The following is a 27,742-nucleotide window of genomic DNA, read 5'->3' as shown; positions in this document are numbered from 1 at the left end:
GATGCGGAGTACTCGATCCTGTTGGGGTGCCGTAGTCAGTACTGTTATGTGACGGGGAACGTGTCTTCCAACTCTGTTGTATTCTCTCTCAGGGGCTGACTTCGGTGTTGTGCACACAGTAAGTGCCCAAGAAATACCTTCAAGGGTGATAAAGTTGGACGGGGAGGACAGAATAAGGGCGCCATAGGGACCGACAGGGTTTGAGAGCCACGGTGATAGGAGAGACCCAAGAGGCAGACGTTAGGGAGACTTATAAAGCTAGGCTTACTGAGTAGAGAGGTTTTTCAGGGAGTGACTGTGGGACTAGAAACAAGTTGGAGAAGTTTGCAGGCAGAAGAGGTGTTTGGAAAGCTCAAGAGTCCAGGAGGCTTGCAGACCTAGGAGACTATTTAGAGAGCAGAGTTGACCAAGTTTCCTTCCGTCAGACAGCCCAGTGGGGAAACCTTTCAGGAAGTGGTGAATTTCTGCTTCGTTGTATCTGCCCTGGGCAATTTTTGATCGTTGACCCCCTCCGTCCCTACCTTTTCTCAGGTCGACACCCTGACTTTGGAGCAGAAGATATTTAGTGGCCCCTATCCTTATCACATCTGCATAATCCACGAATTCAGTAACCCTCCCAATGTTCGGAACAAGGTGCGCATTCGCAGCTGGATGGACACAATAGCAAACATTAATCAGTGAGTACCCCTCTGCCCGGAGAAGAACCCCAAAGGCCCATCGGGTCGGTTCCACGTGCCCGTCCCAAAACGAACTTCCGCGGGCCCTAGTGTTCCGACATTGATTCCTTCCAAAATGCAATTGGTCCCATTTGCTGTCGTCACCTGCCGACTGACGCGAGCAGTTACCGTGTACGGGGCGGAAATGACGTGTGAAACAGACCAGGAATAAGTGAATCCCTTAGGCCGGGCCTGAGGTCCCTCTCAGCTGTAAGCTCGTCGTGGGAAGGGAGTCTGTCTGATTATGCTCGTATTGTACTCTCCCGAGCGCCTAGTACAGCGGTCTGCACGCAGTAAGGGATCTATCGACATGATCGGATGAAAGAAGGTCAGCAAAAGAGCCCGAGAAACGGGAAGCGTGATGATAACTTAAAAATTAAGTCCCTCTACTTCCTTGTGCTTTAATCCCTTAGTGGGTATGGGAGACCGGAAGAAGCTCGTATATCTTAAAGAGTTATAATGACGTGCCTTACATAAAGCCAGAAAATTGGCTCGGAAGGCAGCTTTCTTGCTGATCTCTTCTGTGCTTCCCGCCTGCCCTGGAGAGCCATGGGATTGTTTGCTAAATGTGCATTTATCTAGAACGGGGTAAGCCGAGTGAAGGGGACTGGACCTTAAATCGTAAGGCAGCATTATGCCGGTTTGTTCCCCCTCCGTGCCCCGCCATGCTCCCGTTACTATAACCGATATCTTCTTTTCCCTCTGCTTCCAGAGAGCTCATAAAGTACGAGTTCTTCCCTGAAGCCACACGGAGCGAGGGAGACCTGAAAAAGTATACCAAGTACCCTTGGGGAAGAGATATTTATACATTAGAAGGTGAGCGTTTATGAAGAGCCGGGAGGCCGAACTGGCAGCGAAAGCAAATTACATTTGTTTCCTTGAAGGTCCGACTGAAGGGAGAGACTTTTAAAGGTCAGATGGGCCTCTGTAGCCAAATACGGAAGGTGATCTTTGAAATGCCAAGACGTTGGATTGGCTTGAGAATCGTTGTCAAGAGCTGGGAGCGGGGGATAACCGGGGTCGTCGGGCTTTTCCAAAACATCTATTGCTGCAGTCCCCGAGGGTGAGGCACCCAGTGGGTCTGCTTGGTTGGATGCTGTGTGCGCCTGGGCCCCGAGGGGGGAAAAAAGGTCTTCACGTTGCCAGGGGCAACGGTCTCACGTCTGCCCCTTTGTTTTAGGTGTGGTGGATGGAGCCCCCTATTCCATGATTACGGATTTTCCCTGGCTGAGATCACTCCGGACAGCAGAACCCAACAGCTACGCGAGATATGATTTTGAGGATGATGAGAGAAGTAATTACCATTTGGCCATGCTCTGGTTTTATCTAGGTGGAATTCTGTAGCGCTCTTACCTCTGAGATTTTAGTTTTAGGTTTTCAAGAAACTAGTCTCTAAGGTGTCTTTATAGAAATAAGCCTTTTTAAAAAAAAAAAAATGCAAACAACGAAAAAAACCCAGGAAATTCTAAATTGTGTTCAAAAAGATAAAATCTCTGAAATATTAGGAAACTGACTCAGTTGCCTGAAATTAAATAATAATAATAATAGTATTTATTAAGGACTTACAGCGTGCCGAACACTGTTCTAAGTGCTGAGATACACGATTATCAGGTTGTTCCGGGTGGAGCTCACAGGTCTTAATCCCCATTTTACAGATGAGGTAACTGAAATACAGAGAAGTGAAGTGACTTGCCCAAAGTCACCCAGCTGACAAGTGGCAGAGCCAGCATTAGAACTCAAGACCTCTAACTCCCAAGCCCTATTCCGCTAAGCCACGCTGCCTCAGCTGCTCTGCTCTGAGCTAGATTTTCTCCTGATATACATTTTTGATTGCGGCCAGACCTGCCGTTTGAGAAGACGCTGCATGCCGATGCAGTGTGTGGCGCAGTATTTTTAGGAATTGTTTTTACATTTTTCTCAAATGATTTTGTATGTTTTATCTCCGATATTTACTGCATGTTGTCTCTTAGTGTATACAGTTTATCGGCACTGGCTAGAATGTAGAAACTTGATGTAAGATGCAGGAAATGGGAATATACTTGTTTGGAGAATAGCCTCAGTTCAGTGGACACACGCTGGACTTTCTCCCCAGTGTGAATCCGCTCCTCTAGCGGTAGTTCTTTCAAAACCTCCCTCTAATGAAGCGAGGCAGAGTGCCATTTTGGGGGTCCACGTGATTGCTCGGGACGTAGTAAGCGCTCAGTAAATCCCTCTGATCGCTCGAAGCCGGCCAAGAAACCTCCAGAGATGTGTACTTTCACCTTTCACGTTTCGTTTGTCTTTTATAATACAGCGTCATCGTAAAACAGATACATCTATATGTATAACGTGAAACAGTTAACTGCTCTTGAGTCGGGCGGGGGAGTCGCCGAGAAGCTTCACGGCGATCGAAGCTTCTTTGCCCCCCACCTTCCTTTTCTCTGTCCTCAGCCACCATCTACGCTCCCCGAAGGAAAGGACAGCTGTCCGCTGACATCTGTATGGAGACGATAGGCGAGGAGATCTCAGAGTTGCGTCAGATGAAGAAAGGCGTGTTCCAGCGAGTGGTGGCTATCTTCATCCACTACTGCGACGTCAACGGGGAGCCAGTAGAGGACGATTACATCTGATCGGGTCTCGTCGTTCGACCGCCGGTCCCGCCCCCGCTCTCCAGCTGTCCCACTGGCAGAAAACAGGCGGGACCCGTCGGCTCTCTCGGTGCACTGCGGAGTCGGGGGCCGCACCGGGCCCCGGCTCGGTTCGGTGTAGAGTATGTAGTAAATGTATAAGGAACCTGAAAATTGTATACAAAGATTTGTACATAGCGGAAATATACAAAAAAAAAAAAAAGGAAAAGGAAAAAAAAAAAGCTTCCTGAAGCTGAGACTTTATATCATATGTTTATACAGTTTAATTTAAAAATCCATTTTAATGAAGGCAGGTAATTTGGAAGCGTGGAAACAATTCTTTGTTTTTTCTCGGCTCATTGAGTTCAGAACTTTTCTTTGTGTTTGGTACCGAACGAAGTCCCATTGGCTGTGTTCAAAGAACCATTGGCGTCTCCTGAAATCTGTGCCTTTTTCTTCTTGAGCATCTTAGTCCAGTTTGAGTAAATTTGTTGAACACAGTTTGTGTCTTGTGTGTATTTTTTAAAAAGAAATGCCAACTAAGGGATGCTGCAAAATAAAACAACAGAATCTGAGAGGATAGAACAATGTGTCTTCTGTACAAAATTGTAATTACTATTTTTTTTAACAAGCATAACGATTTCCACATTTCTTAAAATTAAGACAAAAAGCTTATGGATGGAAATTCCATGAGTTTGGAAAAAAAAATGAATTCCAAAGCATTTTCTAGTTATTTATTTCCACATTCAATGGTGTATCTGTTTTATCTTGGAATATGAAAATAAACCTTTATTACAAACTGTTTTTGCCTGCCTTAAACCTGAAGCCCTCTTTCCAAAGGGTAACGGCAACCGGTGCGTGGAAACACGACGGAGGGCTCTGACACCGAACCTTGATCGGATCGCAGTCCGAGGAAACGTCTGAGGCTTTAGTTCCCTCGTCTGGCTTTAGGACTCGGGTAAAGGGGGAAGAGTGGGGGTAGACCTTTCAAAAGGGCTAATAAGTCAGACCATCCAGGGCAAAAGCGATTCTAGTAAGCGCTTTTAAGCGCTTAGCCGTATGCAGAGCACACAACTACACGCTGGGAGAGAATTCACAGGTGGGAGATAGGCATGGTACCCGTCTCTCGGAAGGCTCGTGATCCAAGAGCCTTTGATATTTGTCGATCGTTATTTCCGTGGCCAGGGTCTAGATTGGTCCGAGCCCCTCAAGCACTCGGTTCTGTCCAGTTGGGACCTACTGCTGAGGTCGACTGCCCCTGCTGTGATCTCTTCCCCCTCCTGGCGGAGGAGAAATGTGGCCCAGGGAATAGAGCATGGGCCTGGGAGTCACAAGGTCCTGGGTTCTAATTCCGGCTCCGCCCCTTGTCTCCTGTGTGAGCCTGAGCAAGACACTTCACTTCTCTATGCCTCGGTCCCCTCATCTGTAAAATGGGGATTGACTGAGCCCCACGTGGGACGTGAACTGGGCCCCACCTGATTAGGTTGTATCTGCCACAGTGCTTAGTACAGTGCCTGGCACATAGTAAGCATTTAACAAATACCATTAAAAAAAAAAAAATGCGGGGTGGAGGAGGCTATAGAAGCAGTCTGTGTCCTTCAGGGCAACTGGCTCTAGTGCTCTGTTCTCTCTGCAGCTACTCTCCATTCCCGGGTCTCGGCCACCAGTGGAGAGGACAGTTCTTGGATGGGAAGAAAAGGGATATGTGTGGAACAAAGGAGGTCCGTCTGTCCCCAAGCTGCCCTTCCAGTGTGGCTTCCCAGCCCTTTGGGACTTGTCCGATCCCCAGTTGTCTCCCCTGAGCTTTATGATGTCTCGGGGGGTCCCCGAAGATTGCCCCCGGAGTTCGGGATGATGCTTCGGGAGTGTCATAAAGGGAAACCTGCTTGAGGCTACACGTTTACTGAGATGGGAGGGATCTGGGGCTGGCACAATTCTCGCTTTGGGAATACCGGTGTGCTTGCTGGTTGTGGGGGATCCCGAAGGGTTCCGGTGTCTCCTCCCATCCCCCATTAACTGGAATATATTTTCCCAAGACTACCTGGAACCCCCTGTGATCCCACAGAACCCCCAAACTAGCACGTCCTACTCCATCTCAGCGGCCGCTTGCTGGAGGATGAGGCTTTGGGTGCCTCTGTCAGCACGGGTGCCTAGGTAACGTGATTTTTTTCCCGTCTGCGCTGCTCTTACTGTGCTTTCTGGTTGGAGGAGCTCTTGGCATTCTTCCCTTCTGCCTGGGTGATTCTTCACTCCTCACCTTTTCACTTAAGGGGCCTGATTGGTTGTTTCCCCGATAGCATAGAACCCAGACCGTAGGCTTTGTGTGGGCAGGGATCATGTCTACCTGTCATACCGTACTCTCCGGAGCGTTCAGTACAATGCTCCGCACGGAGCGCTTAGATACCATTGATTGTTTGACTGCTTGAACCTCACGCCTGCATATTGTAGTCCACAGAATAGACCGGAACTAGAGATCTGGGTCTTATCTGCACAATAAATCGTGTGAGGAATGCAGACCTGTGGTCTCTCCTCCCTAGAGGCAGCAAACGGGAACAAGCCACAGCTTTCCGTGGTTATCTTGTTTATTAATGATTAGCGCTATAGCCCGGTGGAAAGAGCATGGGCCTGGGAGTCGGGATGTGGGTTCTAATGCCGGCTCCGTTACGTATCTGCTGCGTGACCTTGGCCAAGTCACTTACCTTCTCGGTGCTTTAGTTCCCTCATTTGCAAAATGGGGATTCAATATGTGTGCTCCTTCCTACTTAGAATGTGAGCCCCATTTGGATCTAATAATGATAATTATGGTGTTTGTTAAGCGCTTTCTATGTGCAAGGCACCGTATAAAGCACTGGGGTGGATACAAGCAAATCGGGTTGGACCCACTCCCTGTCCCATGTGGGGCTTACAGGCTCAATCCCCATTTTACAGATGAGGTCACCGAGGCACAGAGAAGTTAAGGGACTTGCCCAAGGACACACGGGTGGAGGAGCTGGGATTAGAACCCAGCTCTATCCACTAGACCAGGCTGCTTCTCTTTTATCTACCCTAGTGCTTAAAACAGTGCTTGGCACATAGTAAAGCTCTAAAAAGTACCACAATTATTCTTACTGATGATAATCTTCAAGTTGTTTCTGGAGGATTTTCCCCTCTGAATGGCCCCTCCAGGAAAAAAAATCCTTGGGAGAAATCCCTGAGGAGCAATTTAGCAAATAACTCAGAAGATTGCAACCTTTTCCTCTGCCACTGCCCTATCCAGTTTGACACCACCCTGGGTTAATGCAGTTTGGGCCATGGTGCGGGCCCCCGGGGTGAGATCGTTCTTCTGTCTTGATTTCCCATCTATAAGAAAGTGCTCCGATAGAGGCGACGCGATTCAAGGGGATGAGCACTAAGACTTTCCAAGTAAGGAGCAATAGAAATTTCAGGTAATGTCAGCTTCTATTGCTCCCGGGTGAGTTGGAGCTGAAAAACGGTAATGTATCTACTCTTCACCCTGGTCACCTGGTCCTTTAGGGAAGGCAAGCTTCCTTTTCCCAGATGAAATGTCATATAGGCTGTGAGCCCATTATTGGGCAGGGATTGTCTCTATCTGTTGCCGAATTGTACATTCCAAGCGCTTAGTACAGTGCTCTGCACGTAGTAAGCGCTCAATAAATGCTATTGAATATTAGAGATTGTACCTAGCCGTGGGAAAAGCCAATGCGAAGGCATCAATAGCTTCAAATTCTCCTTGGTGAAAGTCATATGTTTTCCCTTTAGTTTCTGTCCAAAGTCTCTTAGGTTCCAGTAAGAAAGGAAATGAAATAGGTATCCATGGACATCAGGCCAGCCCACTGTTGCTGTCGGCGTGCTCTGCTTCGTTTCTGGACTAAGAAAGTTCAAAATGAGATGCAGCACCCCAAAAGCTGAATGAAGGTACCTGGTCCTAGCTCAGGCCATCTTCCCTGACTGATTTCAGGACTGAATGGCATGTTCAGTACATGCAAGCTTAAAAGGTCTCAATGCCTCTGGGATTTACACACGTTTAACGAGGGAATCCGTGCTCCCAAAGCTTTACAGTCGGAGGATTTTTGTTCAGCGGAAGCTTTACATTTATTCTGAGGATTTTTGTTCGATATTCGTCCTCAGCCGGCACTCCGAAGATTCTTTAGAGCTGCTGAAGTGTGAGCGGAGCTCGGGAGAGGGTCTCGTTCGGCATTTCCTGGTGCCCACAGTTTGCTGGGCACCTAACAGACGGGTAAGAGAAAGGACCCTGCCTTCAGTGAGGGGCGAATCTTGAACGGGGAGAGGGAGGCGGCTGTGGTGAATTCACATCGGAGAGGGAAAAGTTCCAGAGGAATGGGATGTTGAGAGAGAGAGGACAAGGTGAGAAAAATGACCATTTGAGAGGTCATGGGAGGAAGGTAGGGAAGAGCTAAGAGCAGAGGGCCGATAAATCCATTAGAGACATTTGGATTCGATCAGGTGTTAGGGAGCTAGCGATAGGTGCAGACGGATGTGGTCAAGCGCTTGGAACAGTGCTCCGAACACAATAAGCGCTCAGTAAATGCGACCGAATCAGAGAAGTGGCTGAGGGAGATGATTGGAGCAGTGTCATTTTGATCTGATTTGGAACAGGTACGGTGGGTGCAAGGAAACCGATCATGAGTTGCAGTAGCCCAGCCATGAGCTCTTCAGGGCCGGGGTCAAGGATATGGAAAAAGGAAACGGGATAGGGTGAGGTGATCTTTAAAACCGAGGAGTGGTTAGGAGACAGATTTGGCTGGAAGGATAACACTGACCCGATCTAGAGACCAGGAATTGCCTCCAGAACATCCTAAGCTACAAACTTCGTTTCCAAGCCTCCGACGACCCCGTTAATAAGGACTCAAAGCTTTTTGGATCACTTCTCCAAGTTTCGGCGGCGCTTCGTCTGATCTCTGAAGAGCTGCCTCGGCGTCTGAGATCTGAGCAGGATAAAAGCCGGGCCTGCGACTGGAGTAGGGTTCGGGTTCCAGTTTGGTGGGGAACCTGCTAGGGGTTTAGAGTGGAGAAACAGAGTCTGGGGAATTCGATCAAATTAGCCGATTCTAGTGAAGGATCTGACCCACCCAAGTAGACGTTTAAAATCCGAGCCGGACGATCGGAAGAGAAGTGCCACCTCTATTATTAGGGAAAATATCAGGACCCTCAGTTCCTGCTATAAATGAGTAGATATAGTATCACCAACACTACTCAGTGACCCACACTGCCTGTCACTCTCAGAGCATAAAATCCGGGAAAAAAAACAACAAGGAGAGCACTGTACTCTCACACTCATGAGAAGCAGTGTCGCCTAGTAGAGGGAGCGTGGACCTGGGCGTCAAGAGGACCAGAGTTCTAATCACGGCTCTGCTAATTGTTCTGTCACTTAATTTCTCCTTGCCTCAGTTTCCTCAACTGTAAAACGGTGATTCGATACCCGTTCTCCCTCCTACCGAAGACCGTGAGCCCCCGTGGGAGCGGGACCGCGTCTGACTTAACTTGGATCTACCCCAGCGCTTAGTACAGTGCTTGACGTGCAGTAGGCGCTTAACAAGTACCATAAAGCAAACCGATACCGTAAAACGAACACTCAAGCGTCACCCACAGCCTCATGGCTTGCCCTCCCTTCCCAACCCGCGGGTCCCTCGAGAGACTGTGTTCACGGGTTTGATTTTAGTCACGTTGTGGGAAGGCTTTATTTTGATGGTATTTGTTAAGCACTTACTATGTGCCAGGCACTGTACTAAATGCTGGGGTGGATATAAGAAAATCAAGTTGGACACAGTCCCCGCCCCCATCGATTAGACCGTAAGCCCGTCGATGGGCAGGGACTGTGCATCTGTTGCCGATTTGTACATTCCCGGCGCTTAGGACGGCGCTCTGCGCATAGTAAGCGCTCCGTGGCTCAGCGGAAAGAGCCCGGGCTTGGGAGTCAGAGCTCACGGGGTCTAATCCCGGCTCCGCCGCTAGTCAGCTGTGTGACCTTGGGCAAGTCACTTAACTTCTCTGTGCCTCAGTTCCCTCGTCTGTAGAATGGGGATTAACTGTGAGCCTCACGTGGGACGACCTGAAGACCCTGTATCTCCCCCAGCGCTCTGCACATAGTAAGCGCTTAACGAATACCACAATTTATTTTTTATTTAATGAATGCTATTGAATGAACGCGGGGCTCATAGGCTCAATCACATTTTGCAGATGAGGTAACTGAGGTCCAGAGAAGTGAAGCTACTTGGCCAAGGTCACGCAGCCAACAAGTGGCGGAGCTGGGATTAGAGCCCATCGGCTGCCGACTCCCGGGCCCAAGCCCTACCCATCAGGCCTCACTGCTTGCCGTGACCAAGAGGAATGGCCTGAGAAAGAAATAGCCAGCATTCATCGTAGCAAGACGAATATCGTCGCAGAAACACCGCGAGGGCGACGACCGGGACGGAACGCTGGGAAACGGAAAGCAAGAGACTCACTGTATTGACAGACTGAGGTATTCGGTCTTGTCCCCATTACATTTGGGAGGCCAGATCGTTTCTGCCGATCTTCTTTCCTTCTCTGGGCTCCTGAAAGAGTTCATCTGTCGTTTAGTAATCGGCGCCGACATGACTTCCTTGCTCAGGATTCGGTCCTGACTCTCTAAGGGCAATTACCTGGATGATTCTGGCAGGAGATCTTGTTCCGATTGAATCATCTGGATGATTACCTTGCTTTTCCGGGACGGAGAGAGGGCCCCAGCGTGCAGTTGCTGAGTACGGGCCCGCCGTAGAGCAATCCGCTCTGACGACTCTCCCACCCCCCCGTGAGCCCGTCACTGGGCAGGGATCGTCTCTATCTGGCTCAGTGGAAGGAGCACGGGCTTGGGAGTCAGAGGTCATGGGTTCGAATGCCGGCTCTGCCATTTGTCAGCTGTGTGACCGTGGGCAAGTCACTTCACTTCTCTGGGCCTCAGTGACCTCATCTGGAAAATGGGGATTAACTGGGAGCCTCACGTGGGACAACCTTGATGACCTGTATCTATCCCAGTGCTTAGAACAGTGCTCTGCACATAGTGAGCGCTTAACAAATACCAACATTACTGTTACTATTATGACTCTCCCCGTTAGCCTGTCACTGGGCAGGGATCGTCTCTATCTGGCTCGGTGGAAAGAGTGCGGGCTTGGGAGTCAGAGGTCATGGGTTCGAATCCCGGCTCTGCCACTTGGCAGCTGTGTGACCGTGGGCAAGTCACTTCACTTCTCTGGGCCTCAGTTACCTCATCTGTCAAATGGGGATGAAGACTGTGAGCTTCACGTGGGACGACCTGATGACCCTGTATCTCCCCCAGCGCTTAGAACAGTGCTCGGCACATGGTGAGCGCTTAACGAATACCAACATTATTATTATTATCTGCTGCCGAACTGTCCATTCCGGGCGCTTAGTACAGTGCTCTGCACATAGTAAGCGCCCAGCGAGGCCCAGTGGAAAGAGCCCGGGCTTTGGACTCAGAGATCATGGGTTCGAAACCCAGCCCTGCCACTTGGCGGCCGTGTGACCGTGGGCAAGTCACTTCACTTCTCTGGGCCTCAGTCGCCTCATCTGTAAAATGGGGATGAAGACTGTGAGCCCCACGTGGGACGACCTGATCCCCTTGTATCTCCCCCAGCGCTTAGAACAGTGCTCGGCACATGGTAAGCGCTTAACGAATACCAACATTATTATTATTCTAAATACTATTGACCGACTGACTGACTGACTGGCTGAATGAATGAATGATCACCAAGCGGACAGTGAGGCCAATCCTTCTGGGATAAGCGCTTAGTACAGTGTTCTGCACGCAGTAAGCGCTCAATAGATACGAATGAATGAATGACGCTGGTGGCTTAATTGGAGCAAACGAAAAGCGCAGCAGTGCCCAAGGGGACCGCTAGAGGTCGCTGCTTGCCGTTATTATTATTCAAATAAAAAATATTTAAAACTCAAAAGCTCCATCTGTTTCCCTCCACAGAAATGTATCCATCTTTTTTCCAACCAGAAGCAGCGAAGGATTATAAACAACCCCCCCCCCACCCCCAGCGTCTTCCAGATTCATTCATAATAATAATAATGTTGGTATTTGTTAAGCGCTTGCTATGTGCAGAGCACCGTTCTAAGCGCTGGGGTAGATACAGGGGAATCAGGTCGGCCCACGGGAGGCTCACAGCTAATCCCCATTTACAGATGAGGGAACTGAGGCACAGAGAAGTGAAGTGACTCGCCCACGGTCACACAGCTGACAAGTGGCCGAGCCGGGATTCGAACTCATCACCTCTGACTCCCAAGCCCGGGCTCTTTCCACTGAGCCGCGCAGCTTCTCCTTCATTCATTCAATAGTATTTATTGCGCGCTTACTGTGTGCAGAGCACTGTACTAAGCGCTCGGAATGGACAGATTGGTCACAGATGGAGACAGTCCCCTGCCCTTTGACGGGTTTACGGTCTAATCCAGATTGGAAGTGAACCCAGAAAGCATCCTTCGGCTTGTTCTCTTTCCCAGGGAAGCAGGAGGGCAACTCTCGTCCTCGCTGGGTAATAATAAGGATGATGATGGTATCTGTCAAGCGCTCGCTATGTGCCAAGCGCTTTTCTAAGGCGATGAGGTTGTCCCACGTGGGGCTCCCAGTCTTCGTCCCCGTTTTACAGATGAGGTAACTGAGGCACAGAGGAGTTAAGTGGCTGGCCCGAGGTCACACAGCGGACGAGTGGCGGAGCCGGGTCAGATCCATGACTTTCTGGCCATTTCAGGGAGAGAATTGGCCATTTCAGTCATTCATTCATTCGACAGTAGAGGTAGAGGGTATTCAGATCAGATACAGTTGCTATCCTGCATTGGGTTCATGGTCTAAGTTGGGGGAAGAGTGGGGATCGTCTCTCCATTTGTAAACAAATAAACTGAGTCACGGGGAGGTTAAGAGATTCGCCCCAAGTCACAGATGGTGGAGCCAGGACCAGAACCTAGATATCACACCTCCTCTAAGGGGCCTTCCCCGTTTAAGCCCTCTTTTCCCAGGCTCGCTTTTTCTTCTGCTTCATCTATGCACTTGGATCTGTGACCTTTGGACATTTGCTCTTCACCCCACCCCCAGCCCCCCAGTACCCGTGTAGATATCTTTAAATTCTATATTACAAATTATTCATTCATATTAACATCCAGCTCCAAACCTTAATTTGTTATGGGCAGGGACACCATCTGCTAATTCTGTCGTACGGCACTCTCCCAAGCGCCTGGTACAATGCCCCGCACACAGTAAGGGCTCCTTAAATACGATCGATGGATCGACGGATGTCCTGGCTCTCCAAGGCTATGCCGCCCCATGGAATACATGACGGGAGCTCTGTTGCTAGGATGCGGAGTTGACGCTTCCATTCCTCTGCTCCGGTGAGGATTCCTAGAATCGCCCTGATGAGGACCGGATGAGCTGCCCGCTCTTGCCTCCGGGGAGCCGCCCCGCCTCTTGAAGTCGGAAAAAGTCAGGACTCGGGACGCTCTCCGACAGGTAGCCCGCCGTTCCCCTTTCCCGGTCCGGAACTGGTTCCGGGACCCCTTGCCGGGCCCCAGGGCTGGCCTGGAGGTCCCTCTTGCCTCTGGCCCACAGAGAGTCTTTCGGAAGGTCGGAGGCTGGGAGGTGGGGGAAGGAGAGAGAGTGGCTGGGCTGGGAGGCGGCTCTGGGGTCCATCTCCCAGCTGCCATGTGGCTGAAGGGGCTCTTCATCACCGGTCTTGGTTCAACCGGTCCAACCTGGGCCGGTTGCCCATCCACCTCCACGTCAAACAGAAACTCCTCACTATCGGCATTCAATCACCTTGTCCCCTCCTACCTCAACTTACTCCTCTCCTACTACAACCCAGCCCACACGCTTCGCTCCTCTAACGCCACTGTATTCCAATCTCACCTAGCTCGTCGCCGTTCCCTCGCCGACGTCCTGCCTCTGGCCCGGACCCTAACCTCCCTCCTCCTATCCATCAGACAATTACTGCCCCTCGGCTTCCAAGCCTCAATGATGGCCCACCTCCTCCAAGAGGCCTTCCCTGACTAATCCCTCCTTTCCTCTTCTCCCACTCCCTTCTGCGTCGCCCCGCCTTGCTCCCTTTATTCACTCCCCTTCGTAGCCCCACGGCACTTACGTTCATACCTGTAATTTATATTAACGTCTGTCAGCTCACTGTGGGAAGGGAATGTGTCCGTTTCAGTGTTCCGTTGGACTCTCCCAAGCGCTTAGTACAGTGTTCTGCGCATAGAGCTCCATAAATCTGATTGACTGACTGGCTGGTGCCTAAGTCGCTGCGGTGTCTCTGGCAACAGTGATAATTTGGGAAGCGGAGACTGTATCTCCTCCCCTTTCTTTCCTTTTCCCACTCTTCCCCTTCCCTCTTTACATCTGTTTCCTGCCTTCCTTTTCACCTCTTCCTAAGCGGCGTGGCTCAGTGGAAAGAGCCGGGGCTTGGGAGTCAGAGGTCATGGGTTCCAATCCTGGCTCTGCCCCTTGTCAGCTGTGTGACTGTGGGTCAGTCACTTAACTTCCCTGTGCCTCAGCTCATCTGTAAAATGGGGATGAAGACTGTGAGGCCCACGTGGGACAACCTGATTAATTAACAGAACAGTGCTCTGCACATAGTAAGTGCTTAACAGATACCAACATTATTATCATGATCATTATTTATCCTCCTCTCCTCTTTCCTCCTTGCTCCTCTTCTCCCTCCCCACCTTGGTGCAGCAGCATGGCCTTGTGGTTAAAGCACGGGCCTGGGAGTCTGAAGGACCCGGGTTCTAATCCCAGTTCTGCCACTTCTCTGCTGGGTGACCTTGTTGCTTCCCTTCTCTGGGCCTCAGTTACCACATCTGTAAAATGGGGATTAAGACTGGGTCCAACTGGACTGCCTTGTACCTACCCCAGCGCTTAGAACAGTACCTGACACACAGTGAGCGCTTAACAAATACCGTTAAATTAATTTTGCTGGTCAAGGATGGATCAGTCCCCGGGCAATATTAGGAGCAAAAATTAGTCCATCTCCGGGACTACCGAAAGAGTTCTACTCTCCGGCCATCTCGGGATTAGCATCTTGGTCCTACATCCCTCTTGTCTGGGATTAGCAGAACCTCCGCCAGCCCCTGCTGCCCGACCCAAAGATTCACATCCTTTAATCAAACTGCAGTCGCTACTCGGAGATCTGGCCTATAACATCTGGCCCATAACCCAGAGAAACAGCGTGGCCTAATGGGAAGAGTAGGGACCTGGGAGTCAGAAGGATTTGGGTTCTAATCCTGGCTCCACCACGTGTCAGTTGTGTGACCTTGGGCATCCCGGCTCTGCCGCTTGTCAGCTGTGTGACTTCGGGCAAGTCACACTGAACTTCTCGGTGCCTCAGTTACCTCATCTGGAAAATGGGGATTAAGACCGTGAGCCCCACGTGGGACGACCCGATCACCTTGTGTCCTCCCAGCGCTTAGAACTTTGCACAGAGTAAGCGCTTAATAGCATCATTATTATTATTATTATTAACTCAACCTTTCTGTGCCTCAGTTACCTCATCCGTAAAATGGGGATTAAGACTGTTGAGCCCCATGAGGGGCATGGACTGTGTTCAACCTGATAAGCTTGTATCTACCCAGCACTGAGTATAGTGTCTGGCACATAGTAAGTGCTTCGCCCTGCCTCAGTAAGGAAATGAGTGCCCTTGGGGAAGCCAGAAAACAAACCATACTTAAACCATACTCAGAGTATGGGCCAGTGAGTCACCTGCCTGCTGTGGGCAAGTCACTTTAATTTCTCTGTGCCTCAGTTTCCTCATCTGTAAAATAGGGATTCGATTCCTATTTTCTCTCTCACTTAGACCTATGTGGGACGGGGACTGTATTCAACCTGCTTCGCTTGTGTCTACTCCAGTGGTCACCCCGGTGCTTGGCACATCGTAAGTGATTCTTCACAAATATCGCAGTGATTACTTGCTTGGCACTAGACCTGCAGTGCCGCCGGGCTATCAGTCAGAACTTGCTCTCCAGGCGCTAATTGCTTTAGGTTCTTTCGGCGTGACTGCTTAGCTCTATGGTGCCCATTCTGAGGAGTACGGGGGTGACCCTGAAGGCCGGGCCTTTCCATCAGAACAACAGACCCTGGAATTGATACATTCAGCGCCAATTCCCAAGGCTCGATATTATTATGGTATTTATTAAGCACTTACTATGTGTCAAGCGTTATTCTAAGTGCCGAGGTAGACACACGATAATCCGGGCAGACGGAGTCTCTCTCCCACATGGGGCTCACGGTCTAAGTAAGAATAATGTTGGTGTTCGTTAAGCGCTTACTACGTGCAGAGCGCTATTCTAAGCGCTGGGTAGATAGAGGGTAATCAGGTTGTCCCACGTGGGGCTCACAATCTTCATCTCCATTTTACAGATGAGGTCACTGAGGCCCAATGCAGTTAAGTGACTTGCCCACCGTCACACAGCTGACGAGTGGCAGAGCTGGGATGCGAACTCGTGACCTCCGACTCCCAAGCCCGGGCTCTTTCCACCGAGCCGCGCTGCGTATTGAATCCCCATTTTATAGATGAGGGAACTGAGGCTAGAGGAAGTGAAATGACTGGCCCAAGGTCTCATAACAGACAGGTGGCAGAGTGGGGAATTATTCATTTATTTATTCGATCGTATTCATGGAGTGTTTACTATGTGTAGAGCCCCGTGTGGTAGTAAGTGCTTGGGAGAGTACAATATAACAATAGAGAGACACGTTCCCTGCCCATAAGGAGCTTACAGTCTAGAGGGGGACAGATTTTAAGAGAAATAAATATAAATAAATTAGAGTCCAGATCCTTCCGACTCCCAGACTCATACTGTTGGTGGGAAAGGGGGAGAGGAGGAAATGTCAGAGTGTCTTCCCCTGGAACCTGGTGGATAAAAGTCCAAAATAGGCTGGTAAATTTATTTTGTTATTCTGTTAATGAAATGTACATCGCCTCGATTCTATTCAGTTGCCATTGTTTTTACGAGATGTCCTTCCCCTCGACTCTATTTACCGCCCGTTATCGTTCTCGTCCGTCCGTCTCCCCCGATTAGACCGTGAGCCCGTCAGAGGGCAGGGACCGTCTCTATCTGTTGCCGACCTGTTCATTCCAAGCGCTTAGTACAGTGCTCTGCACAGAGTAAGCGCTCAATAAATACTATTGAATGAATGAATGAATGAATGATCCCAGAATGGGAGAATTGGGAGAGACAAAGAGGCCTGAAAGACCGACCAGATCTTGGAGGGTCATAGAACACAGGATCTCCCGAAGTATTAAAATCGAGATGATCCAATATGATGGGACCCCTCTCAGGGTCGCACCTGGAGAGTTTCCAGTCCCCTACCAGTCTCGGCGAAGAGGGGGAGAGTCAAGGAGAGGCCTGTCCGTTCCATTCCTAGCTCAGGCAGTGGCCAGCGAGTGGAAGGCCGTCTGCTACGAGTCAAAACTCACTATGCTGGGCAGCAGCGGCCCGGGAGAGAGTCGAGGGTAGAGATTCGAGTTTACAGCGCGGAAGGAGACGCTGGTGAACCATTTCTGGATTTTTACCAAGAAAACTCTATGGATCCGCTACCGGAATGATTGCAGATGGAGAGCGGGGCCTTCTGGGAGAGATGTGCCCTTGGAAGGAAACGACGGCCTAAGACAAGACAATACGATGGTAGTTGTATTCGTTAGGTGTTTATTCTGTGCCAAGCCTTGTACTAAGTACTGAGGTAAGACAATCAGGTGGTTCTCAGTCCCTGTCTCACGTAGGGCTCCCACTCTCAATAGGAGGGAGAACAGGGATCGAATGCATTACACGGCCCTTCTTCTACCGCTCCCGAGCCACCTTGGGCAAAACAAAGTCTCTGGAGGGTGTGCTAACAGGGCACGATTTCATTCAGATGGGTTTCCTCTCCCCACCTGGTAGGAAAAAAATATCTCCAGGAACCGGGACTCGGCAGGAGGAGAAATAGCTTCCCTCCAGCTCCCTCTTCCAATTCGGTCTTGCTCGTTGGAAAGAGAAATTCAAATCCGCTGTCGGCGTAGTACAGGTGATGATAATGTCGGTATTTGCTAAGCGCTTACCCAGTGCGGAGCACCGTTCTAAGCGCTGGGGTAGATACAGGGTCATCAGGTGGTCCCACGTGAGGCTCACAGTTAATCCCCATTTGACAGATGAGGGAACTGAGGCCCAGAGAAGTGAAGTGACTCGCCCACAGTCACACAGCTGCCAAGTGGCAGAGCCGGGAGTCGAACTCATGACCTCTGACTCCGAAGCCCAGGCTCTTTTCCACTGAGCCAAGCTGCTTCCCATTACAGATTACGTTCCACTTACAGATAGAAATTTACTCCACTTTCAGACCTGGCACCAAGTCATCGGGTCCCATCAACCCCGCTGATGAATCTGGAACCGGAACCCCCACCCGACCCTGGGAGTCAGGAGGGCCTGGGTTCTAATCTCAACTGCACCACTTGTCTGCTGTATGATCTGGGGCAAGTCACTTATCTTCTCGGTGGCTCAGTTACTTTCTCTGAAAACTGGGGATTAAGACTGTAAACCTCGTGTGGCACTTGGACCTAATCGACCTGATTAACTTGTGTCTGACCCTGAGCTCAGTACGGTGCCTGGCACGTAGTAAGTGCTTAACCAACCCCATTGAAAAAAAAGAACGACCTCCCTCCCTACAATAAACACGACTGGTCTGTGCGTCCTCAGGAAAACTGACACAGCTCGAGTCTTGGCTCCCCAGATCCAGGAGCTGAGGGCAGAAAGCCCCCTCGTTCTCAGCTTCCCTGGGCCTCTGCGATATTTGCTCGGATATTCCCTCCCACAACTCTGAAGTACAGTTTATTAATCAACCGTGATAGTCAGGACTGGTAAAAGGCGAGGTGTCCTGATAGTCAGAACTGGTAAAAGGCGAGGTGTCCTTTCTCAAGGTTCAAAAAGAGATTTAGCCTAAGGTGTTCAAAGAGCTTGGGCGGCTCTGTGACTCCCGTTTCATGAACCGTGAATTCATCAGAAAGGAAATAAATCCCAAACTGCACCAGCAACCTCTAACTCCTTTTAATTCACAATAGGGTCTCTCTTTACTCCACTGTGAATGTCGTTTTGGCTCGCTGCTGCTATTTCCCCGCGGTCGGGAAGCAGCGGGGCCCGGCGGAACGAGCGCGGGCCCGGGAGGCAGAAGGACCTTGTTCTAATCCTGGCTCTGCCACTGCTCTGTGACCTTGGGTGCGTCATTTAACTCCTTTATGCATCAGTTACCTCATCTGTAAAATGGGGATTAAGACTGTTAACCCCATGGGGAACATAAAAAACACACATTAAAAACCACATAAAAAACAAACAAATAAAATAAAAAAACCCAAGTCTTCTCCTGGCAGGAGGCTCGCCTGCCTCCAGATATTCTGGGCCTCGGCCCAGTTCTAGTCCCATTTCTTAATCTCAGTTTGAAGCCCAACCAACTTCTCCTCGCCCCAGTCTCGGCCCCCTTTCCTCAGAGCTGGGTCACACCCCTCCGTCCGCTCTCCTCACGTCTTCCCCTAATAACAATAATCACGGTATTTATTAAATGCTTACCGTGTGTCAGACACTGTACTAGATGCCGGAGTAGTTACGAAATAAACACGTTGGACACGGTCCCTGTCCCCCGCGCGGCCCGCGATCTAAGTAGACGGGAGGACGGGTATTGAATCCCCATTTTACAGATGCGGAAACTGAGATTAAAGAGAGGCGAAGAGACTCACCCAGGGTCACCAAGTAGACGAGTGGCGGGGCCGTGATTAGAACCCAGGTCCTCTGACTACACTGCTTCTCCTGGTCCTACAGCACCCTCCTTCCCGATTTGCTAGGCCCTTCCTGCAGCGGAGTCTTATGCCCAAGGTGTTTTATTTTTTTTGAAATGATATTAGTTAAGCGTTTGCTATGTGCCAGGCACTACACTAAGCGCTGGGGTAGATATAAGTTAATCAGGTTGAGTACGGTCCCTGTCCCACGGTAGGCTTACACTCTTAATCCCCATTTCACAGAGGAGGCACCCGAGGCACAGAGAAGTTAAGTGACTTGCCCCAGGTCACACAGCAGTGGTGGAGTCCGATTTAGGACTCGGGTCCTCTGACTCCTAAGCCTGTGCTCTTTCCACGAGGTCAGGCTGCTTCTCTAAGGTTTCACGTAGGGTTGCTAATTACACAGGAATCTAGCTCTCTATTGGACTCTTCCATCCGCTCTGTCCCGAGCGAAGCAGAGTGGAAAATTTGCCCCAACCCCAGGGAATAAGGATCTTTTCACGCGGCTATCGGGCAGCTCCCCCAACACCGTGCCTTGGAAACCGAGGCAGAGAGGCTACCGACTCGCCGGCCCGAGTGGGGAGAACTAGAGCACGCGTTTCCCCCACGAAACATAACGATAACTAATAACGTTATTATTATGGTATTTGTTAATCGCTTACTATGTGCTAGGCACCGTACTAAGCTCTGGAGCGGATTCTAGGTAATCGGGTTGGACCCTATGGTATTTGTTAAGCGCTCGCTATGTGCTAGGCACCGTATTAATCCCTGGGGCGGATACGAGGTAATCGGGTTGGACCCTGTGGTATTTGTTAAGCGCTCGCTATGTGCTAGGCACCGTATTAATCCCTGGGGCGGATACGAGGTAATCGGGTTGGACACTGTGGTATTTGTTAAGCGCTCGCTATGTGCTAGGCACTGCACTGAGCCTTGGGGTGGCTACAAGATAATCGGGTTGGATACAGTCCCCGTCCCATAGAGGTCTCACAGTCTTCATCCCCATTTTCCAGATGAGGTAACTGAGGCCCAGAGAAGTGACTAATGATAATGTGGTATTTGTTCAGCACTTACTATGTGCAGAGCGCTGTTCTAAGCACTGGGGTATACAAGGTAATCAGGTTGTCCCACGTGAGGCTCACAGTCCTAATCCCCATTTTCCAGATGAGGTAACTGAGGCCCAGAGAAGTGAATAATAATAATATTGGTATTTGTTAAGCGCTTACTATGTGTAGAGCACTGTTCTAAGCACTGGGGTATACAAGGTGATCAGGTTGTCCCACGTGAGGCTCACAGTCTTAATCCCCATTTTCCAGATGAGGTAACTGAGGCCCAGAGAAGTGAATAATAATAATAATAATAATGTTGTTATTTGTTAAGCGCTTACTATGTGCAGAGCACTGTTCTAAGCGCTGGGGTATACAAGGTAATCAGATTGTCCCACGTGAGGCTCACAGTCTTAATCCCCATTTTCCAGATGAGGTAACTGAAGCCCAGAGAAGTGAATAATAATAATAATAATAATGTTGCTATTTGTTAAGCGCTTACTATGTGCAGAGCACTGTTCTAAGCGCTGGGGTTATACAAGGTAATCAGGTTGTCCCACGTGAGGCTCACGGTCTTAATCCTCATTTTCCAGATGAGGTAACTGAGGCCCAGAGAAGTGAAGTGACTTGCCGATAGTCACACAGCTGACACGTGGCAGAGGCGGGATTAGAACCCGTGACCTTCTGACTCCCAGGCCCGTGCTCTAGCCACGTGCCGTGCTGCTTCCCCAGGTGCTCGTCGTGAGAGGGGTGGGAAACGCTGGCGAGGACTTACCTACCCGTGACTGTCCTGCACAACTCTTCACCGTTCGGTGCGAAGGAACAGCACGTACAACAGCAGCAGCAGCACGGTCACTATTCACCGAGCACCTTCATCGAGCAGAGCACTGTACTAAAAGCGTGGAAGCACACGACGAAAATGCAGTAGAAAGGCATGGCCTCTGCCCTCCGGGAACGTACGACCTTGAGGTCGCTGCGGAGAGTCCGCGGGCGTTAGGCCGGTGGACGACTCGATTTTTAATAAATAATAATGTTGGTATCTGTTAAGCGCTTACTATGTGCAGAGCACTGTTCTAAGCGCTGGGGGTGATACCGGCTAATCAGGTCGTCCCACGTGAGGCTCACAGTTGATCCCCATTTGACAGATGAGGTAACTGAGGCCCAGAGAAGTGAAGCGACTCGCCCAAGGTCACACGGCTGCCAAGTGGCAGAGCCGGGAGTCGAACCCGTGACCTCTGACTCCGAAGCCCGGGCTCTTTCCACTGAGCCACGCTGGTAAGGGAGGCTGGAGAGCTTTGGTGGCAGGATTTTCTAGGGATACGGGTCGCTTTGTCGGCGGCATGCGTGGCTTAGTGGCAAGAGCCCGGGCTGCGGAGTCAGAGGACGTGGGTTCCAATCCCGGCTCCGCCTCCTGTCTGCTGTGTGACCTTGGGCAAGTCACTTCGCTTCTCTGGGCCTCAGTGACCTCATCTATAAAACGGGGATTAAGACCGTAAGCCCTACGTGGGACAACCTGATTACCTTGTATCTATCCCAGCGCTTAGAACAGTGCTTGGCACATAGCGAGCGCTTAACGAATACCATCGTTATTATTACTATCGTCACGTTTGCTCCGCCCTGCTCAGGATGCCCGTGAAAATCAGCACGGGCCAGTCGCTCAGCGAGGTGGTCGCCTTGCTCTCTGCAATGAGGGCTTCATTTCGGTCCCTATTTTTGCGCCTTGGAACAGTGCTAAGCATTTAGTACAGTGCTCTGCGCGTGGCAAGTGCTCGCTGAATACCTTTGATTGGTTGCTAGATCGATTTGTATTTATTAAGCACTCACTAGGTGCCAAGCACTAAAGAAACAGTGTGGCCGGTTGGATAGAGCTCAGACCTGAGAGTCAAGAGGATCAGGGTTCTAATAATAATAATAATAATAATAATAATGTTGGTATCTGTTAAGCGCTCACTATGTGCAGAGCACTGTTCTAAGCGCTGGGGGAGATACAGGGTCATCAGGTGGTCCCACGTGAGGCTCGCAGTTAATCCCCATTTTCCAGATGAGGGAACCGAGGCACCGAGAAGTGACTCGCCCACAGTCACACAGCTGACAAGCGGCGGAGCCGGGAGTCGAACCCATGACCTCTGACTCCTCTGCCGTTTGTTTGGTGTGTGGCCTCGGGCGAGTCACGTCTATCGATCGATGGTATTTATTGAGCTCTTACTATGGGCAGAGCACTGTTCTAAGGTGCTTGACCTCACTTCTCTGTGCCTCAGTTACCTCATCTGTAAAATGGGGATCAAATAATAATGATAATGGTGGTATTCGTTAAGCGCTTACCGCGTGCAGCACTGTTCTAAGCGCTGGGGGAGATACAGGGTCATCAGATTGTCCCATGTGGGGCTCCCAGTCTTCATCCCCATTTTGCAGATGAGGGAACTGAGGCCCAGAGAAGTGAAGTGACTTGCCCACAGTCACACCGCCGACGAGTGGTAGAGCCGGCGTTCGAACCCATGACCTCTGCCTCCCAAGCCCGTGCGCTTTCCACTGAGCCAGGCTGCTTCCCTAATCCTTCTCCCTCCCGCTTAAACTGTGAACCTCATGCAGGACAGGGACTGGGTCCAACTCGATCAACTGGTATTTAGTGCTTGGTACATAGTAACCACTTAACTAGTACCATAATCGTTATTATTATTATTCTTAACAAATACCATTAAAAAAGAAAAAAAACATTAGGCTGAGCACTGGAACGTTGCTGTAAGGCTTGGATTCGGTGAAGCCTAAACGTGGGTTTGTGGGGAGAGCAGGAATCCCCCGTTCATTTGCTCATGCGGTTGTACTTATTGAGCGCTTGCTGTGTGCAAGATACTGTACTAAGCGCTTAGCTCTCTCTCACCTCTTCCCGCGACTTCTGCTTCCATCGGCCCATTCCCTACCCAGCCACGGTCGGACAGGAGTAGAATGTCGGGCAGACATGAGCGAGAAAATCTTCTCCCTGACGGGCATCAAATTATTCACTAGGACCTATCCAGTGACGACTCTCCCCTGAATCTCTTGCTTTAATTTTCTTACCGGGAAGAGTAGAATTGGTTCCTGAACTTAATGACACAAATACACTTTACAGCCTTACTGGGTCTGAGACGGAGGTTACTGCTCTTTAATAATACTGTCGGTATTTGTGGAGCGCTTACTACGTGCAGAGCACTGTTCTAAGCGCCGGATAATGACGCTGGTATTTGTTAAGCGCTTACCATGTGCAGAGCACTGTTCTACGCGCTGGGGGAGATACGGGGTCATCGGGTGGTCCCACGTGAGGCTCACAGTTAATCCCCATGTTACAGATGAGGTAACTGAGGCCCAGAGAAGTGAAATGACCTGCCCGCCGTCACACAGCTGTCGAGTGGCGGAGCCGGGATTCGAACCCATGACCTCCGACTCCCAAGCCCGGGCGTTTAACCAGGCTGGTTCTCCTGGATGCGTGAGAGAAACCTTCTCGGCGTAAACTCAGTCTGAGTCGCACGCATTCCGGGTGGCGTATTTTAGAAAAGCTTCCCCCCGATGAAATGGAAAGCAGAGCGACTGAAAGAGCGGCGTGAACACATTCCACTTCAGGGAAGCAACTGAGAGTGAGGATAGTGGGAGGTGGGAGGGGGAAGCAATCCCGGCTCTGCCACTCGTCTGCTGTGTGGCCTTGGGCAAGTCACTTCACTTCTCCGTTCCTCAGTTACCTCATCTGTAAAATGGGGATTAAGACTATGAGCCCCACGTGGGACGACCTGATTCCCTTGCACCTACCCTAGCGCTTAGAAGAGTGCTTGGCACTCAGTGAGCGTTTAACAAATGTGATCATCGTTATTATTATTATTATCATAGTGGAAAGAGCAGTGGCCTGTGTCAGAGCACCTGCATTCTAATGCCGGCTCTGTCACGTGTCCGCTGTGTGACCTTGACGCGTCACTTTACCTCTCTGTACCTCGGTTTTCTCGTCGGTAAAATGGGGATAAAATACATGTTCTCCCTCCTACTTAGACTGCGAGCGTCGTGTGAGACAGGGACTGTGTCGGACATGATTGTTTCGTATTTCTCCCAGTGTTTAGCCGCGTGCCGGACACGGGGAAGGTGCTTAAAGAAGAGAGGGGAAGCAGCCTCCTTTTCTAGTGACGCGACATCTTGATTAAAGATTACCGTCCAATTCAACTCTGACTCAGAATAAAACCAGATCTCTCCGTTCAAACAGATGCCAGGGTGGAGAAGAGATTGTGAGCCCGTCCCTGAGCCCGTCATTGGGCAGGGGTCGTCTCTATCTGTTGCCGAATTGTCCATTCCAAGCGCTTAGTACAGTGCTCTGCTCACAGTAAGCGCTCAATAAATACTATTGAGTGAATGAGAGGTTGAGGAGCTCCAATGGATCTGTCCATCCTCTGTACTCCCTCCTGCTTAGACTGTGAGCCCCATGAAGAGGAGGGATTGTATCCAGTCTGATCATCTTGTATCCACCCCAGCGCTTAGTGAAATGCTTGGCACATATAATCACTTAACAGTTCTTTCTGATACTATTATTATCATTATTTCCTGAGGTTGGCGGGTGTCTCGCGCTTGCACCCTGAGCACTTCGGAGAGCATCTTTTCTCTGGTTTCATGTTTCGGTAACTCGGGTGCTTCTGCACCTGCTCTACACCATTTGTAATAATAATCATGACAATAATTATGCCATATGTTAAGCACTTACTATGTGCCAACCACTGTACTAAGCGCCGGGGTGGATACGAGCAAATCGGGCTGGGCACAGTCCTTGTTCAGTCTCGATCCCCATTGTACAGAGGAGGTGACTGGGGCCCAAAAAAGTGAAGGGATTTGCCAAAGGTCACACAGCAGACAAGTGGCGGAGCCGGGATTAGAACCCATGACCTTCGGACTCCCAGGCTCGTGCGCTATCCGCTACGCCATGCTGCTTTTCACCTAGAGCAATTCTGCACTCGTCGTCTTACATACTTAAGCACTCTTCTACATATCCACGTGTCCCTATTCCTCCTCTCCGTACATTATTTTGCGTCGTCTTATCCGTTAGACTGTAAACTCCATGAGGGCAGTAGGTGTGTCCTAGCTCCACTGTATCTGACCGTTTAGTATAATTCATTCATTCAATAGTACTTATTGAGCGCTTACTGTGTGCAGAGCACTATACTAAGCGCTTGGAATGGACGAATCGGCAACAGATAGAGACGGTCCCTGCCCACTGACGGGCTTACGGTCTAATCGGGGGAGACGGACGGACAAAGACAATAGCCATAAATAGAATCAAGGGGATGTGCATCTCATTAATGATCTGCACTCAGTAGGTACTCAATAATCGATGGATCCCAAGAAGTAAGATTCCTTGGTACAGCCGCAGGGGTTTTGAGTTGGGAGAATTTAAGTGACGAAAATCCCCGAGGCTCCCGAACCATCACAGTTTGTCAGTCGGTCAGTCAGTCGTACTTACTGAGCACTTACTGTGTGCGGAGCACCGTACTAAGCGTTTGGGAGAATCCAATATAACAATATATCACATTCCCTGCCCCACAGCGAGCTTACAGTCTAGTGTGCTAGTGCCGTCAGCGATGCCAGGGTTGTTCCGCGAATCTAGACTGTAGACTCCGTACGGACTGTGAGCCCGTTGTTGGGTAGGGATTATCTCTGTTGCCGAGCTGTACTTTCCAAGCACTTAGTACAGTGCTCTGCACACAGTAAGCGCTCAATAAATACGATTGAATGAACGAATGAATGTCAGGGATCAGTTCTACCAACTCGGTCGTGTTGTACTTTCCCATGTGCTGAAAGCAGTGCTCTGCACACAGTAAGTGCTCTGTGAAGGCTGTTGACTGATTGATCTATCTTGCCTGTCGATGCTGGGCTGGGATGACTATTGTTTTGTGAGTGACATAGTAAGTGCAGAGGAATTCCCCATTTCTGACAATATTGACATTTTCCTTTTGGGATGGTGCTGGGGGAAAGAGAAGCAACAGGCCCCGAATCCATGTAATCTCAGGTTCCGGAATTTTTCACATTGGCTCTTTCATCCAAGTTTGACTTCGAACTCCAAGTCGTCAATGTCATGGATGGAAAGGGACAAAAGGCCGCAAATCAGAGCTTGAATTAGAACGTAGAGCACGCTTCTTTACTTGGTCAACTGCAGTCATGTGATCATTTTATCCAAAAATGAAGAGATTTTTCAAACGCGCACCAGGACACTGGCCAGTGCCTAGAAAATACATTCACGGATCATCTCAGAGACCCAGCGTTTCATACCGCGCGATCCTAAACGCTAAGCTCACTGAAATGACATCATTATTTCCGTTCCTCCTGAAAGACCACATTCCCTCCGTCTGTATCACCTAGCAAAAGTCAGAGCGATCCTAGGCGCTCCCCTCCCTCTTTTCTCTCGGCTTTAAAGCAATTTGATGTTAAAAGAAGTTATTTGTAAACATGACAGGCTGGCGGAGACAGGGTAGGAGGAGGGAAAATCTGAAAGAGATCCCGAGGGAGGACTGTAAGCACAGGGTCCGTAGCTGGTTTCCCCACTCATCCCGACCCTCTCCTCTCGTCTTGATCTGTTCACCACCCCAGGTTGGTGATCATAATTGCATCCCAACCCAATTCTTCACAGTTCAAGCGTCTCAGAATGAGGGTAATCGGGACCTGGCTCTACTCGTCTCCTTCACTGATGAATCCCTACAGAGAGAAGCTTGTCACTCAGAAACATGGCTCTGTGACTTGAATTTGTGTCTCCTCCGGTTGCCTCTTGAGGACAGCAGCATGGCTTCAGGAGAGAGCACAGGACTGAGTCGGGGCAGAAGACGCGGGTCATCCCATCGCTGCCGTGCGACCTTGGATTAGTCATTTAACTGTTCTGTGCCTCCGTTGCCTCACCGGTAAAATGGGGTGAAATATATGTTCTTCCTCTCCCTTAGACCGTGAGTCCAGTATGGGGACAAGGACTATTCCGACCTGATTATCCTGTATCTCACCAAGCGCCTGCCACATAGCATTCTCTTAACACATACTATAATAATAATAATAATTACCATTATTTTCATTATCTTACAAATACGGGGCAGGAAGCGTCCGTCAAGAGTGGCCCAAAGAGTCCCTGGTCATCTATCAGAACCGAGCTGCCCTCGTGGAACACCCCCTACCCCAAATCTTCTCCTGCTCTCAAGCACCTACCGGATCGACCCTAACCCTTACAGCGCTAGAAAATGTCGAAAGCAGCTGCCGTGAGCCTCTGCACTGTCTATTTGTTCTTTCTGCTCTTATGCACACCTATTTCGTCTAATCACTGTCAATAGTTTGGGGCCTGGATGGCTGCGAACGGAAAAGGAACGAGGATCCCGTTCCACAGAGGAGAACTTTTTCGAGAAATCAGGGCACGTCAAATGAAAAACTGAGAATTCTCCTCTCCCACCTATGTTTTCCTTTGTCTGCCTCTCTTCATTACGGTATTACAGTAAATATCTGTGACAGAGAAACAGGAACTGACTTTTTTTTTTTTTACACGTGTGTTACACATCCATGAAACTTCCATAGGGAAAACAGTCTAATTTCTTTTTTAAAAATAATATCTCATCAACTATCTTCAT

At 49.9% G+C, this 27,742-nt stretch overlaps 1 protein-coding gene and 1 long non-coding RNA gene across 8 annotated transcripts in view; both read left to right on the top strand.

Moving 5' to 3' along the window:
- Positions 1-4,126, top strand: part of FBXO38 (F-box protein 38) — a 65,064-nt gene extending 60,938 nt beyond the window's left edge. For all 7 annotated transcript variants that reach the window (XM_029050155.2, XM_029050157.2, XM_029050154.2 and 4 more), the window contains 4 exons: positions 532-677; positions 1,429-1,532; positions 1,897-2,010; positions 3,147-4,126. In XM_029050155.2, coding sequence (XP_028905988.1) covers positions 532-677; positions 1,429-1,532; positions 1,897-2,010; positions 3,147-3,325 — 543 coding nt within the window. In that variant the 3' untranslated portion in view covers positions 3,326-4,126. The remainder of the gene's footprint in view (positions 1-531; positions 678-1,428; positions 1,533-1,896; positions 2,011-3,146) is intronic.
- Positions 4,127-12,714: 8,588 nt separating this feature from the next.
- Positions 12,715-27,631, top strand: LOC120638057. Its single transcript, XR_005659518.1, has 2 exons — positions 12,715-12,824; positions 27,221-27,631. It is a non-coding gene; the product is annotated as an uncharacterized LOC120638057 (long non-coding RNA).
- Positions 27,632-27,742: the final 111 nt, after the last annotated feature.

The sequence above is a fragment of the Ornithorhynchus anatinus genome, chromosome X1 (genome assembly GCF_004115215.2).
Source record: "Ornithorhynchus anatinus isolate Pmale09 chromosome X1, mOrnAna1.pri.v4, whole genome shotgun sequence".
Classification (NCBI taxonomy): Eukaryota; Metazoa; Chordata; class Mammalia; order Monotremata; family Ornithorhynchidae; genus Ornithorhynchus; species Ornithorhynchus anatinus.
Note: the sequence above shows the minus strand (reverse complement) of the source record. Positions and strands in the feature narration are given on the sequence as shown.